Source organism: Epinephelus moara, chromosome 4 (genome assembly GCF_006386435.1).
Source record: "Epinephelus moara isolate mb chromosome 4, YSFRI_EMoa_1.0, whole genome shotgun sequence".
Taxonomy (NCBI): Eukaryota; Metazoa; Chordata; class Actinopteri; order Perciformes; family Serranidae; genus Epinephelus; species Epinephelus moara.
In genome coordinates, this window is record NC_065509.1 from 44,414,277 (window position 1) to 44,429,568 (window position 15,292).

General features: G+C 42.6%; 1 protein-coding gene across 1 annotated transcript in view; it reads right to left on the reverse strand.

The window, feature by feature from the left end:
• ccdc69 (coiled-coil domain containing 69) overlaps window positions 1-15,292 on the reverse strand; it is a 38,428-nt gene that overhangs the window by 8,600 nt on the left and 14,536 nt on the right. The window contains exons 2-3 of the mRNA XM_050042556.1: window positions 5,645-5,709; window positions 910-1,078 (exon numbers count right to left, since the gene is read on the reverse strand). Of these exons, the coding sequence (XP_049898513.1) occupies window positions 910-1,078; window positions 5,645-5,709 (234 nt within the window). The remainder of the gene's footprint in view (window positions 1-909; window positions 1,079-5,644; window positions 5,710-15,292) is intronic.

Genomic DNA, 15,292 nt, shown 5'->3' on the forward strand with positions numbered 1-15,292 from the left:
ATGAGGCGGTAAATCTCTGCTTCATAACGTTTTATCATCTGTTAATGGTGTTGAGTCACGCTGGTGCTGCTACACCGTCTCATGGAATTTACAAAACATGATGTTAGTCTATTACATCATAACGTTAATGGCTGCAGGGTACTTATATTATGTTGACTTTAATTAATCACATCGAAAGTAAATGTAATAGTGACTCTTGTTTGCACCTCCCAGCGTTTACAGGCTGACTCCGCCCTCACCACGCCCCCTGACTAGACACAGACTGTATCTATCAACCCCTCGCTCCTCCACAGCTCCACCCTATTGTCCAAATATGGTCACTCCTGGCTCCAAAAAACCAAGATGGCGACGCCCAAAATGTTTCAAAACAGGAGTCCACAAACCAGCAGGTGACATCATGGAAGCTACATCTGTTATTTTATACAGTCTGTGTGTTGAAGGAGCAACAGCAGGATGGAATAAGTACATTTATTTAAGTTAAGTACAAATTTAAGGTACTTTAACTTTGAGTATTCCTATTGTTTGCTACTTTATACTTCTACACCACTTCACCTCTGAGGGATATGTTGTACATTCACAGCACTATTTTTATCTGACAGCAATAAAAATAGTAAAATAATAAAATGTATAATAACAGTAATATTCAGAGATACAGATACAGTAAACAGCACAATATAATATGCCCACTAATTATTCAAACAGACCATTACAGTTCAAATATCTAATTTCCCCCCAAATTCAGCTGAATTCAAATATTTTTAAAAAGTGACATTTTTGTTTTTTCTTCCGACACACTGAACTCCTCCATCAATCAGTTTACAAACCTCACCTTATCTTTACCGTATCGGTTTTTTGTCTACATGTAAAGATCAGTAAAGTTTAATGGATCCTGAGAAACGACCTTCTCACCTTGTCGAGGATGCTCAGGACGAGGGCGCACACCTCTTCATCTGCATGGTGTCTCAGAAGCTCCGCCCTCTCTGGGTTCCCATTGGCCTCCTTTAAAATCCTCAGCTGCCACTCAAAGCGCTCCAGCTGCTTCTCCAGACAGACGTCCGGCTCGCCTGATGTGCGTTTACCTGCAGGTGAAGACATGAACGTGTGTATGAATATTTTAATTTATAAATAATATAAGTGTCTGCTAAACCCTCACAGTCATGAACTAGGGCTGGGCAGTGCAGCCTACAATCAGTATCACAGTATTATTTTGGGGGGATGCGGTGACGGTGTGATATCGCGGTATCGTCTTCTCTTTTTTTTTTTACACCTTAATTAAAACAATTTAAAAAGCCATACAAGTCTAGTATGGAAACTATTTATTGTCAGAAGTAAAACAGTTGCTAATCCATCTATTATTGTGTATATAATGTTACATAGTATGTATAAACATTAGAGGGAAGAGGAAGGGCCGGCGGCTCCCAGGCCCACTGCACCAAACCCAGGCCCGCTGGGCGCCCTTCTCCCGCGGGCCTGGGTTTGGTGCAGTGGGCCTGGCCACCTCCGTCACGTAGCGAGGGAGGTGTGTGAGGCAGGCAGGCCTACTTTAATCTGATTTTGCAGTCGATGTTTCTCTTAAATGAAGACATACAGGTGACTTAACCTGTGTTACAAACTGAATTTGGATTTTTTCAAGTCTCCCATGAGTCCCAAAATTTAGTGGTGTGTGAATTCAGAACCAAAACACTGAACTGCTCCTTTAATAAACTAAACTCCTGAGGACTTGGACATGAAGCCCAGAGCTTTTACTACTCTGCACTGAAAATCTTCTTTAGTAAAATTATAGTTTTTACAATTTAGTTTCTGCTCTTCAGATTTTTTTCTTTCCTTTATGCACTTTGATCTGAATCTGAAACCTTCAGACTGTTAACCTGCAGGATGAATCTTTGAATCAGTCCAGGCTGCAGAGAACAAACATGTGTGACTCTCAGAGTTCCCTCAATGGACAAAACTTTGTGAACTTTTTCATGACCTGGACTCTGTATATAAACATGTTGAATCTAACATCACTGAACGCGCTTCATGTTTTAACCTGTAAATAACTAAAGCTGTCAGATAAATGTAGTGCAGGAGAAGCAGAAAGTCACATGACAGGAAGTAAAGCAGAAGTACATCACATCTGTACTAAAGTACTTGAGTTAGTTCTTTCACTTCATGTTTCTTCAGCAGCTGAAGAGTTAAACTCAAACTGGGAAACAACGTTCAGGAAGTGTTTCTGACTGTTATTTAATTTCCACCTGTCGATTACATCATCGACATGCAGACACACGCCCACACACACACACAAACACACACACACACACACACTTCATTCAGGTTCAGAGACGTCTCCAGGTTGGACTTCATGTCTTCAGGCTTCAACTCAAAACAAAGTTTTTAACTTTAATTAAAATAATTATCAACACTGTAAAAACCTGAATATTTATTTATTTCGAGCCCCTTAAACAACATTAAACTCTGTGTGTTGCAGTCTGGTGGATATTCAACATGTTATTTAAAATGCACAGACCTTTATCCAACACAGAGAATAAACAGACGGACTGTATAACGTCACTGTGCTGCTGCGTCTGAGTGTTTGTTAGGAGTCAACAGGTTCCAGCCTGTCAGAAGATGAACTGATTTTTAAACAAAGAGCAGCGGAAGTTTCATCCTGCTGCTGTCTGACAGACACAAAGACGAGTTTAATGAGAGTCAGACGGTGAACGTTCATGTGATACAGAAAAAAAACAACAATATGGAACCAAGCTGCGACGCCTGAGGCTGAAACATGAAGCTACAAACTGCAGTTCCTCTGACGGCCACTGGAGGCTGACTCCGTCTGTGAGTCAGTCCTAACAGACCTCCATGATATCTGGGTTATGTACGAAGTTTGGTGCCTTTCTAATTCTAAGAGTACAAACAGTACATGAGAACAGCCTCAGTAATACTAAAGGCCCTGATGCACCAAGCCGACGGTCGGCCGTCGACAGAAGTCGGGCCGTCGTTGAGCGTCTGTTGCCCTAGTTTTTGCGGTGTGTCCCGCACCGTCAGCACATCGGCGGCTTTTCTCCTTCCCACTTTAACCTGAATAACAAACTGGAGCTAGCTGGGAGCGGCTAGCAGGGCGTTAGCTGCAGCATGACCGGAGGGAAACACAGCCAGTTAGCCTCCACTAGCTTCCCGGCTAGCCCCGGCTCTCTGTTAGAATCTAAACGGAGAGCCGGAGCTAGCTGGGAGCGGCTAGCAGAGCGTTAGCCGCAGCATGACCGGAGGGAAGCACAGCCAGTTAGCCTCCGCTAGTCTCTGAGCTAGCCCCGGCTCTCCGTTTGGATCCAACCGGAGCACCGAGCCCTGGTTTGTTATTCAGGTTAAAGTGGGAAGAATCAGCGGGTTTATCGGGCAGCTGAGTGAAGTGGAGCCTGCGGAGGAAACACCGGGACCGTCTGGACGTAATAGTCCGTGGAGGTGCTGCGGTGCTCGGCTGCACAGATAGGAAACCCCTCGGCTGACAGGATGTACCACTCTCTCACTCCGCTCTCTCTCACGCAGGCGCAGAACGTACGTGCTACTTGGCCGTCGGATGTAGTCCGTGTAGTGTGTTCAAATGCAACTGACACAGGGCGACGTGAGGCGACGTAGACGACGCAACAGTTGGCTTTCGTCGCCGCTAGTTCTTTGATGTCGCTTTGGTGTGTCCGCACCTTAACCGGTATTGACGATAATAATTTCATTACAATATTTCTTATTCTACTTTTTTTCCCCCCGTTTTTTAAACAGCGGTGTTATTATCGAGGTTCCTGCCTTTTTTTGTCCTCTGCCAATCACATGTCTGATCTGTTGGGACTATTTTCCGGTGGATTAATCCATGTTTGGAGCTGTAGTTGTAAATAAACCACGTGTGTGTGTTGATGGTGATGAAGGAGCACGTGGCTCACTGACGTGTTTTTAACAATGAAGGAGGAAGAAGATCGGTCACAGTATCTGTGAGGACTCACTCACTGTGTTTAACCGTTTTATTGCTCATGTCTTTGGTGTTATTCGCCCACACTGATAGTTTGATGTCTTTTTCACATTTAAACTAAAGAATGTCAGTTTCTAATTTACATGTGATCTGTAGGTTAGGAGTAAAACATACAGAACGACTTTAAACCATCTTTTAGAGTCTGATATTTCCTCTTCGGTTTTCCTCCCTGACTTATAACCAGTTATTTTCTGCAGTAACATCTGTGACTGTGCGTCCACAGTGATTCACACAGAGCGATGACGTCAGCGTGTTCGATCCATCCTGTTTTAAATGAGCTTTAATCTGAACCAGCTGCTCATAAACTGGAGGAAACGAGGTACAGTGAGTGTGAGGTGACTTCCTGTATGCGCTGAGTCAGATGGTCGTTCGGTCACCTCAGCTCAAACTAACGTACCTGTATCACCTGTGGTGAGTTCAATGCCCTCGTTCACAGGAGATTCTGTCACTGTTGAGCCTCCTGCAGCTCCATAAACTCATTTATCTTATTTAATCTCCTCATGTTGTTTAATATCAGCTGCTCTGAGTCTGATTTTAATCCTGTTTTACAGACATCATGTGAAACACGTCACATATTGCAATATTCAGAAAGTTGCAGCAGCTCAAAAACGTTCCGACTGTTCTGCTGCAGTTTTCAATGAAAATAAAAAGTTTCATAGGATTTGAAATGATCTTGATATTCTGTCCTGTTTATTTTTAACACATTAAATCTCTGTATGTGAACGAAGAGACGAGCGGCAGAGTTTCAGGGATGTAAGAACCATGTCGAAACAGTCTGGCTGTTCGTAATGTCAAAAAAAATATCAATGACTTTGTGTCACTTCCATTGATCAGTTATTTGCTTATTTTCAACTGAGACAAAGATGTTCAGAGTTTTGGGTCTACAGATGACGGATGACAGATACAGAGACGTAGAGGCCTCATTGGCTGCTGTATCGTACATTAACATGAATGTCAGCGTCATGTCAGACAGATCAAAACTTCTGTCAACAACTGACAGTAAACAGAAGAGCTGCAGATTTTATGGATAAAAAGCTCTATTACATTTATATTTCTACACTATATTCAGTGAGTCATTCTTAAATAAGATGTGATTTATGATTTACATGTTGAAGAAATACAGTTTTTTCTCAAGGTAATTATAATCTGAATATTTAGTTTTTACAGTTCCTCATGAATTATTTCCAGCACATCAGTGATTCAGTTCCTGTCAGTGTAACACACACTCCTCTACTGAGCGTCCAGCAGAGATTAGACACTAAATATTCACATTATAATTAACTGGAGACTAAACTTGATTTTTCTGCTACATGTTGATCATAATCAAGACATATAAAAACAACTCACTGAAATCAGTGTTCAGAAATAAGCGTTATAGTGACTTTAATCCAGACAAACAGCAGCTCCTTTGTCGTGTGTGTACAGCAGGTGTTTCTCTCTCCACAGCGGCGCCGTAGCGTTGACGTAGTGTTGCCACAGGTTGACACAGTCAGAGCGGCGTGTTCATATAAATGTCTCTGACTGCAGATGATTCTCATGACATTTAGGTCAGAAAACAGGAAGTGAGAGAACATACAGAGGGTGCAATCAGTTAGAGGAGGAAACACACACACACACACACACACACACACACATACTGAACACACTCCTCCGTCATCTCGGCGGCCGCTCTCTTTCTGGTTCTTCTCGCCCTTCTTGCCTTTGCTTTTCTTCTGATAACGACAGGAAGAGAAGAAGAAGAAGGTTTCAGTGACAGCGTCAACAAACGGATCTGATATGAGGAGAGTCTGGAAGGTTTCACCTCAGACCTGCTTCCGTCCTCCAGAATCAACACAGACACAGAGCTCCAAGTTTAAGGACAAATATGGTGAACGTTTATGAAGTGGTGAATGTTTGGTTACATTAAATCACCTTGTTCAAAGTTAGGTTTCATCTGTTCTACATGTTTGTTTTAAACATATAACAATTACTATGTTTACACCTGACATCAACACGACTGCAGCGATTAGAAACCTTGAAAATAAAGACCCTCAAACCTCTGCAGACCAAATCTGGAGTTTCTACTCCTCTGTACACTCAAGGCACTTTTACACCACGTCACATTCACCCATTCACACACTGGTGGCGGAGGCTACCATACAAATTGCCACCAGTAACCATTCACACACTCTCACACACAGGTTCAGTATTTTGCCCAAAGATGCATCAGCACGTGGAGCGGAGGAGCCGGGGATCGAACCTCTGATCCTCTGATTAGATGACGACCTGCTCTGTCTCTGAGCTGCAGTCGCCCAAAAACAAATTATACAAAAATTCAGATAAACAACAGCAGCTCATATAGATTAAATAGAAGTGTGAAAAATACATATGACAGACATAAATTAATTGAATTAAATTTTATTCTTCTCCATGGTTATGAAAAGTTACGACATTTTCTCTTTCTGCTGCAGAGAGACGTTTGTCCCAGAGCTGTGTTTATGTCCTCCGCCTTGATGAAGGAGCTTCATTCAGCTGTGACGGAGAATACAAACAGAGTTACACTCCACGACGGAGTCACTGAGTTTTGGAAAGGCTCCTTGAGTTCATCATTTTGCCTGTTGATATCTTTGGAGTCAGAAGTGACCATGTTTGGGTGACAGAGAAGTGAAGGACGATACCAGCAGACTGATTTGTTCCTGACTTCCTGTTTCACTCCTATCAGCAGCAGTGATGTGAGGGTTATAAGAAGGTGTAATAATATTAGTTTCCTGAGCTCACAGTTTCAGACTGAAGTGTGTGAGGAACATGAAGCAAGAGGTTTGGTGGTTCAGAGTTTGGCCCCTCTGAGGCCTCCCAGCAGCAGCAGCTCTGGGTCGGAGCCGTCTAACTGGGTCAGTGAGGTGGTTATGAAAGCAGCTGATGGAGGTCTGACTCTGACCCTCATTAGTCTCCACATGATGCTGCAGCTTTGCTTTTTCCTCTGTTACATAACTGCTGCTCCAACACAACAGGGCCACTGTTTGTTTGTTTGTTTGTTTACTCTGCTGATTAAGAAACCTTCCTCCTCCTCCTCACACCTGCACATTCATCTGCCTGTTTACAGTGTGTAACACAACAGCAGGTGTGTCGTCCTGCGCCGTCATCAGAGGCTTTATGGAAGATAAAGAACGCACAGTTTAACTATTGAAGCAGATGAGCGTGCACGTCAGATGGTGCACGTCAGATAGTGTCAGTCTGAGAAAGTTCCAGTAGCGACAACAACTGTTCACACTGCAGACGCCCGACACAGGAAGACGGACTGATCGAACAGAGTCTGATAATAAACTAAATAAAACACGCATCAGTATCAGTGGAGAGTAGTGTTGCACGGTATACCGGTACTAAAATAGTACCGCGGTACTAGAGTATTCCAAACGGTACTATACTGCATTTGGAAAATACCAGTACTTTGAAATTGATTAAATTCATTAATTTAGTTAATTTATTTTACTCATTTATGCACACAAACGCCTTTCTTGTTCCTATTGGAGCACAGATTGCACAAGTGGTGTGTATGACAACACCTGTATCAACATTCGCAGCTGGCGCACGTGAAAAAAGACAAGAGAAAGTCTGCCTCGCAAAGGGAGACAACACGAGACAACACAAACTTGGTGGAACATTTGAGCAACCAAACCGTGACGTCCGTACTGAGGTACTTACCGAACCATGATTTTTTGGTACCGTTACACCCCTACTATTTATTGTTCTAAAGGTTTGTAGCCAAAAGGACTTTTCCTTAGGAAAAGTACCGAAGAGTATCGAAAAGCAGCAGCTTCATCTTTATGTAGCTAACATTAGCTAGAGCCTCCAATCACTGTGTGTCCTCCCAACATGGCCTCACTCTGAAGTTATCAGAAACCAGCGCTCAGTTTTAAAGACGTTTATTGTTGACGCACATCAGACATCAGAGAGTGTGTGTGTGTGTGTGTGTGTGTGTGTGTGTGTGTGTGTGTGTGTGTGTGTGTGTTCTGTACATGAACATCAGCAGAAACTTTCAGGTTTCACTGCAGTGAAACAATGCTACTGGTTAAACTGTGTTATTCACTGGTGAGGGGGTGATGGATTACACACACACACACACACACACACACACACAAGCTTGGGCGTGTATCCAAACATCCACACACACACACGGACATTGCACAAGAACACTGGGACTAAAAACACTCACACACACACACACACACACACACACAAAGGAACTACACACTGAAATGCTTACTGTATTGCCTCACACCCACACATTACTCAAGCAGAGTGAGACCAAACACTCACACCCTAAACATACACACAATCTAACACACACACACACACTGGTTTCAACACGTGGCTGAGTTCATCTAAACATCTGTGGAGGAGGAAGAGGAGGCTGGCGAGGAAGAGGAGAAGCATGTGTTCCTGCAGGCGCTGCAGAGGCCCTCCGTCACATTTTACAGAGGAGGTCATAAATCAGAGCTGAGGCTCCTCGCTGTGTTTGCACAGCACTTCACCGTCAGGACGAACCTGAACTCCTCGTCTGGTTCCTCAGAGACGACGCTCAGTCTCAACAACATGAATCATCTCTGATTTCAAACCACAGCTCAGTGATGTCACAACGACACTGGCGAGGTGAAACAGGAAGAAACCAAACGCCAAAGTTTACAACATGCAGAGGTTAGAAAGGTCACGAAGTTTAAGATAAAAACTGGATCTAATTCTGTGACGAGGAGTCAGTGTAGATGGATCATAATTATTTTAGTCATCAAGAAATCAAGTCAAGAAAACGTCTAAAGAGACGTCATCACATTTTTTTTTCCCCTCCAACATTTTGGACAATTTAATAATATATTCTGACATTTTATCAACTTTTTTTTTTTTTATTATTATTTTCCGACATTTCATTAACAGTTTTTGTCTGATGAAGGTCACATCGACCGAAACGTTACGCCAATAAATGTTTGACTGAGAGCGATACAGTGTGCGGGAACCTTTCTTTGATTTTATTAACAGTTTTTCAAACATTTTATGTTTTATTTTTTGGACATCTTAATAATAATAATAATACTGTTGCTTCTCTGACACTTCAATAACTTTAATTTCATAATATTTTTGGACATTTCACCAACATTTCTTCAGACATTTTATTAATATTTTAGGACATTTAATTAACATTATTTGGGCATTTTAACAACTTTTTTGTTCTCAGATATTTTAATAGTATTTTTCGGACATTCTGATAACATTTTTAAAACGTTTTTTAATTTTTTTCTGACATTTTATTAATTTTATTATTATTGCTAATGATAATAATAATAATAATAATAGTATTAATTTTGTTAATGTGCCCCTCTATGTTGTGCTCTGCAGTTGGAGCAGTAATAACCCTGCAGCATCACTCGTACGTCGTAGCCTGTGATTCAGTCGGCGCCGTCATCGTACAGTCTGCAGACATGTAACCTGATGTCAGACTCAAGTCCCCAGGATCAGTGTCGAAAGAACTGATATAATATCATATCATGATGAAAATGATTTACAACCCTATTAACCAATAAACTGATTGATTCATCAACTAATGGATTCAGTTCTGCCTCTATGGACACATTCATTAATATTGTTGGTATGAATTATTAGTTTCTTTGTTAACGTTCTACGAAGCAGCTTCTGATCAACAAACTGAATAAAGTCTTGTCAATGTGAGAACTCCAGAACAGGATGTGATGTCATACTGCTGTAGTACACAGGATGCTGACACATCACCAGAATGCGCGTCTCCTTAATCAAACACAGCCTATCAGTGTTTCAACGGGCTGACTGGACACATTCACACAGTTAAAGCCGACCTCTGACCTCTGACTCTGCAGGGCACCAAAACAGGAAACACATCGCTCTGATTTAACAGAGTTCAATCAACGAGACTGAGGCGTGAGAACGTCTTCAATTTAAACAGAAACAGAGATCATCTTAACCTGAACTGAAACGGTACAACAAAACATTATAGTTAAAGGATCATAGGTGAGGTGAGGTGAGGTGAGGTGAGGTGAGGTGAGGTGAGGTGAGGTGAGGTGAGAGTGGATTGTTTTGTGCTTTGGAGCTACAGTTCCCATGATACTTTGACGGACGTACAAAGGAAGCACAGCAATGAGTACTAGCCAATCAGAGGGAGAGTAGGGCGGGTCACACCTTTGCTGTCCTAGGAAATACAAATTCCCTTAACCATGGGGTGCATCCCAAGTCTCTGATCATATCGCCCAAGCTGACCGTAACTCCTAAATATCACCAGAGAGACAAGAAATCCTCCGTCACCGTCTCATCAGTCAACTCTCCACACTCTTGTCACGAGATCAGTGAAATCTAAATCTTGTTACTCTGCTGATGAACAGAGCAGATCACCGTCAGGTTATCACTGTGGCATCTGTTAGACTAAGGGACGTTTGTGCCAAATTTAGAAATTCGCTCACGGCCCTCTTGAAACATCGCATTCACAAGAATGAGACACACAAGGTCACAGTGACCTTTGACCACTAAAATCCAATCAGTTCACTGTGAGAGGGGAGAGATGCACACTGGTGGGCGCTGTGTAACGCAGCTTCACCCTCTATGGAGATTTTTGGTATTGTCTAAATCTATATCCTGCTTGAAAATATATATTTCACATAGTCCTTATATGGCCCAGCCCTAATTCATTGTTGCGTCCAAATGGATGTTTGTGCCAAATTTGATGAAATTCCCTTCAGGTGTTCTTGAGATATTGTTCTTGTATATTGACGGGACAGACAACCTGAAAACATCATGCTTTCAGCCACAGCTGTCAGCAGCACACAGCAATAGAGAAGACGATGGTGGGGTCAGTTTAACTGTGGTAACACAAACTACTGCAGCGAGCCCAATGTGTGTGTTTGTGCCTTTTCCTCGTGTGTAAATAATAAAACAGAGCAGCTCCTGTCTGCAGTGAACCCTCTGACGAACACTCCACCATCACTGGATCATTGTGGATCAAGATCCTCAGCAGGTTCTGCAGCAGGTTTTTCTCTCTGGTTTCTAAGTGGATTTATAAACGTTAATACAAGATGAAAATAACAGTTAATTATATCCTGAGGAACTTTCAGTCACACTGAATCTAAAAATATGTGTCTCAGTTCTGTGTGTTCAGATTAGACTCTGAGAAGAATCTTTCTGGGTGCTGCTCGGTGTGTTTCTGGGTCAGAGGTGAATTAAGTTGAATAAAATCAGTCAGTAAACAGTTTATAGTTAAACTCTGTGTTCCTGCAGCCTGTGTGTGAGACTGTGTGACTGAGTCAGTGACAAACATGTCTCTGAACAACAGTAATGACTGTTTTCCTCCTCTGAAAAACCACAGGATAAAGAGGGATGAAAAAACGCTGCAGACCTTTGAGGACGTTTGTGACTTTGGACCTTTAAATCTCAACCTGGTTTTTATTCTGCTCTGATTTAAAGAACAAACACATCACTGTTTTCCCGTCAGGACACTCTCAGTCTCAGCTACCTGACAAAATGTCCGCCCTGGTGTTTAAATGTTTCTGCAGCTCGTCGTCCTGTGAAGAATCTCCTGGACGAGGTTAAACTCACAGAGATGAAGAGCAGCTCTTTTATTTCCCTTCAACGTGTCAAATATCGTACATCACGTTTCCCCCTGAGCAGGACGGAGGATCCGGACTCTGAGGCCTGAAGCTGCTCCGTCCTGACCTCCGTCCTCTTCCTTTAAAACCTCCCCCAGCAGCTCCTGACTCAGATCCTCTCTCCACCTGCTGCTCCTTCAGAGGACGGAAATTCATCACAGAGACTGAGACGGTCTTTAAGTCGACCGCAGAGTCGTGTCATTAAACGGTTCGCTGTGACAAAAACAACTCTTCATGTGGCGTCCTCCATGTTTCTGCAGGACAAACCGTCACCGTATCAAAGAGAAGCTCGCTGTGATGTCGCCGAGCAGCACGTCTGAGGTTTTACAGTCACTTTATTCATGTTTGCTCTGAAGGATTACGAGCTGAGTTTGACTCCAATAAAGCTGCAATAACAACTTTAATAAACCTCATTAGATCAGGACGCAGTGATGAGAGGAAAATATCTACATGTGGCTTTTCTCTGGGATGATTTTCTATAAATTAAATCTTCTGACTGTTTCATCTGTTTCCACACCTTTGTTTTATTATCAATAAACAAAAAATGGACGTACAAAGGAAGTACAAAAAGACGACAAAAACTAAGACACAAGTTTAAATACAAGACTAGCTTGGAAAAATACACTCCTCCTCCTCAGAGAGTCAGACTGACTCATGTCTGTACAGTTCATATGAAGCTACAGTCACTAACAGTTAGCTTAGCTTAGCTTAGCATAAAGCCTGGAAACAGTTAACTTTATTTCCTTTTATCTCTGTTTGTTTGTTTGTTTGTTTTATTTTCAATCTGCTGATCTCAATCTTAAAATCTGATTATAGAACAGACTCATGTTGTGTTCACACCGGGTGTGAATACAACAGTTCACACAACTCAATAACATGTAAAGTCAAAGTAAAGACACAATTAGACATGAATGCCCTCCAGGTGGCGCAATGGACGGGAATAACATGAAAGAAGTGAATGAAGCTGCATGAATAAAGTAGCGTGATTTCGCTACGTGAGTTGAAAAATCTGAACTTCAGCGACCAATTCGCCCCACGACAGCCAATCAGCACTGAGATCCTCCAGGGACACATGACGCAGAGGACGAACAAGCAGAGGTTCATTCATCAATGCAGCAATTTCACGTGCCGATGACGTTAGTTATTTACACATATGAAGCAAGTCAACACAAAATATTCTAGCATTCAAACTTGTGTGAGTAATGCAATGTTAAAATTCACATCGTGTTTGGTGTGAACACATTAATCTGTCATTACTGGGCGGTGATGTCACAGCTCCCATTCAATTTGACTACAATTTTAAGTCACAGTTTGAACTTCAATACTTTACAGCGCCGACCGAACGGCGTCAACACTATCAAGTGTGTAAACAAGGCCTCATCATTTGGTCCAGACACACCAAACTGGACGAAAGACCCCTGCTGTGTCGCCTCACTGCACTTGTACAGTGTTTTTCTGGTCTTCTAACCACTCAAAGCGCTTTTACCCTACATGTCACATTCACCCATTCACACACACACATTCACACACTGGTGGCCGAGGCTACCATACATGGTGCCACCTGCTGCTCAGTAACCATTCACACAGATGGAACAGCCATCAGGAGCAATTTGGGCTTCAGTATGTTGACCAGGGACACTTCGACATGCAGGCGGGAGGAGCCGGGGAGCAAACAGCGGATCTTCCGATTAGTGGACGACCCGCTCTGCCTCCTGAGCTACAGCTGCCTCGGCACCTCGCCCATAAAGCTGTATATGAACAAACGGTGAAGACTACAGCCGAAGGCCAACCAGCCTTTCACACTCTGCGTCTGTATGGCAGGAAATAACTCTCCACAGCAGCAGACGGCGGTCGTCATCATTCATCTTTCAAAAAGGGAAACCGGAAGAGCGTCTTGATGCTCGTTAGCCAGTTAGCACATTAACAACATAGCAGGTTCTTTAGAGTCATGACAGGAGCCATGTGATTGGTTGGGGTGTTCCTGCAGCGTAAACAGAGACTCTTCCTGATCAATATGTCTGTGCTGATCAGTAATGATCAATACATTGATAAGTTATCAGAGGACTCAGTGATCAGGTCTGCTGCTGATGATGTTCAGGTTAAAGGTCATGACCTATCATGGCTTCTGTTGTTAAACGGGGGGGGGGGGGGGGGGCTCTGCAGGGAACATTGTACACCTGCACTGACGCACATGAACCTCACATCACGCGACTGTGTACTGATACTGCACTGCATTTTATTAAAGATGTGAAGATACTGAGGACTACTGCATCACATGAACTTTAACTGCATCACATGAACTTTAACTGCATCACATGAACTTTAACTGCACAACATGAACTCTTACTGCACGTGTGATTCTTCTACACTGAGTGTTATTTCACTGCAGCACACACAGTTTTACTCCATCAGACTTTTTTATTGAACGTCATCAAGTACTTTGACTGCTGTTACTTTAACTACATGAAGCTGAGAGAACTTTCACTTTGTCGGGTCTGTAAATGCAGGACTCTCCTGTGCTTGTTGTCTGATCTGATCTGAATTGCATCACGATGGTCCATGTTAGCCCGTTGCCATAGTAACGCAGATAAACAGTGAATTCATAAATAAAAAGTCACAAGAGACCCCGTGGCTTCAGATCTGATCAGGAAACATCACAAGTTTGTTTTTCTCCTGCAGAGACACCTCAGATACAAACACACAGGATTCAGCAGCGAGTGTGGTCATGTGACCACAGGTGGTTTTAAACCTGCTGTGGTTTGTTCTTTCATCTGTTCCACTTCCTGTTTTGTCTGTTAAAAACTCTCAGTCCTGATTGGTTCACAGCCTGATACAGGCCTAATGTCTTCACATGACTGAGGTCGTGTCAGAGGAATTTTGTTACTTTTAATAATTTTACGTGACGCCACAGACGTCAGATTAAAAACACCTTCTCTGGAACAATCTGACAGTTAGCTCAGTTAGCAGTTAGCTCAGTTAGCAGTTAGCTCAGTTAGCTTTCTGTGTGTCTCTGTGGTGAAACATTCAACAGCTCTGATGTCGAATTAAAAAACCTAGTCTTTAACCTTGTTTACTGCCCACATGGATTTTTTAATATGTACATATCATCAGTGATCTGAGCATTTCCACCTTTAACTGCAGCGAATAAACAACAGTTTCAGAAAGTCAGATCCAGACAGCCGGAGTTTGTGACATCACAAAGAATCATCGGTCATTTAAAAAGCAAAAATATGCCAATTCAGTAATTTGCAAAAAAAAGAAAAAGGTGCCGATACTGAATGTTGTTCCTTCACCGTGACGATGATAAACCCGTGTGATGTAAACTGGACTGTGACATCATCACGTGACCAAAAGGTCATGATACACACTGAGGTCATGTGACAACAACTGAGCTGAGGGGTATTCCAGGTAGGAGGTTCAACAAACTCTGAGTCTAACCCTGAACTCTGAGTTGATTTTAGTGTTGTTACGATACCAAAATCTCTGTTTCGGTACCAATACCAATATGAATTTCGATACTTTTCGATACTCTTCGGTACTTTTCCTAAGGAAAAGTCCTTTTGGCTACAAACCTTTAGAACAATAAATAGTAGGGGTGTAACGGTACCAAAAAAATCATGGTTCGGTAAGTACCTCAGTACGGCCGTCACGGTTTGGT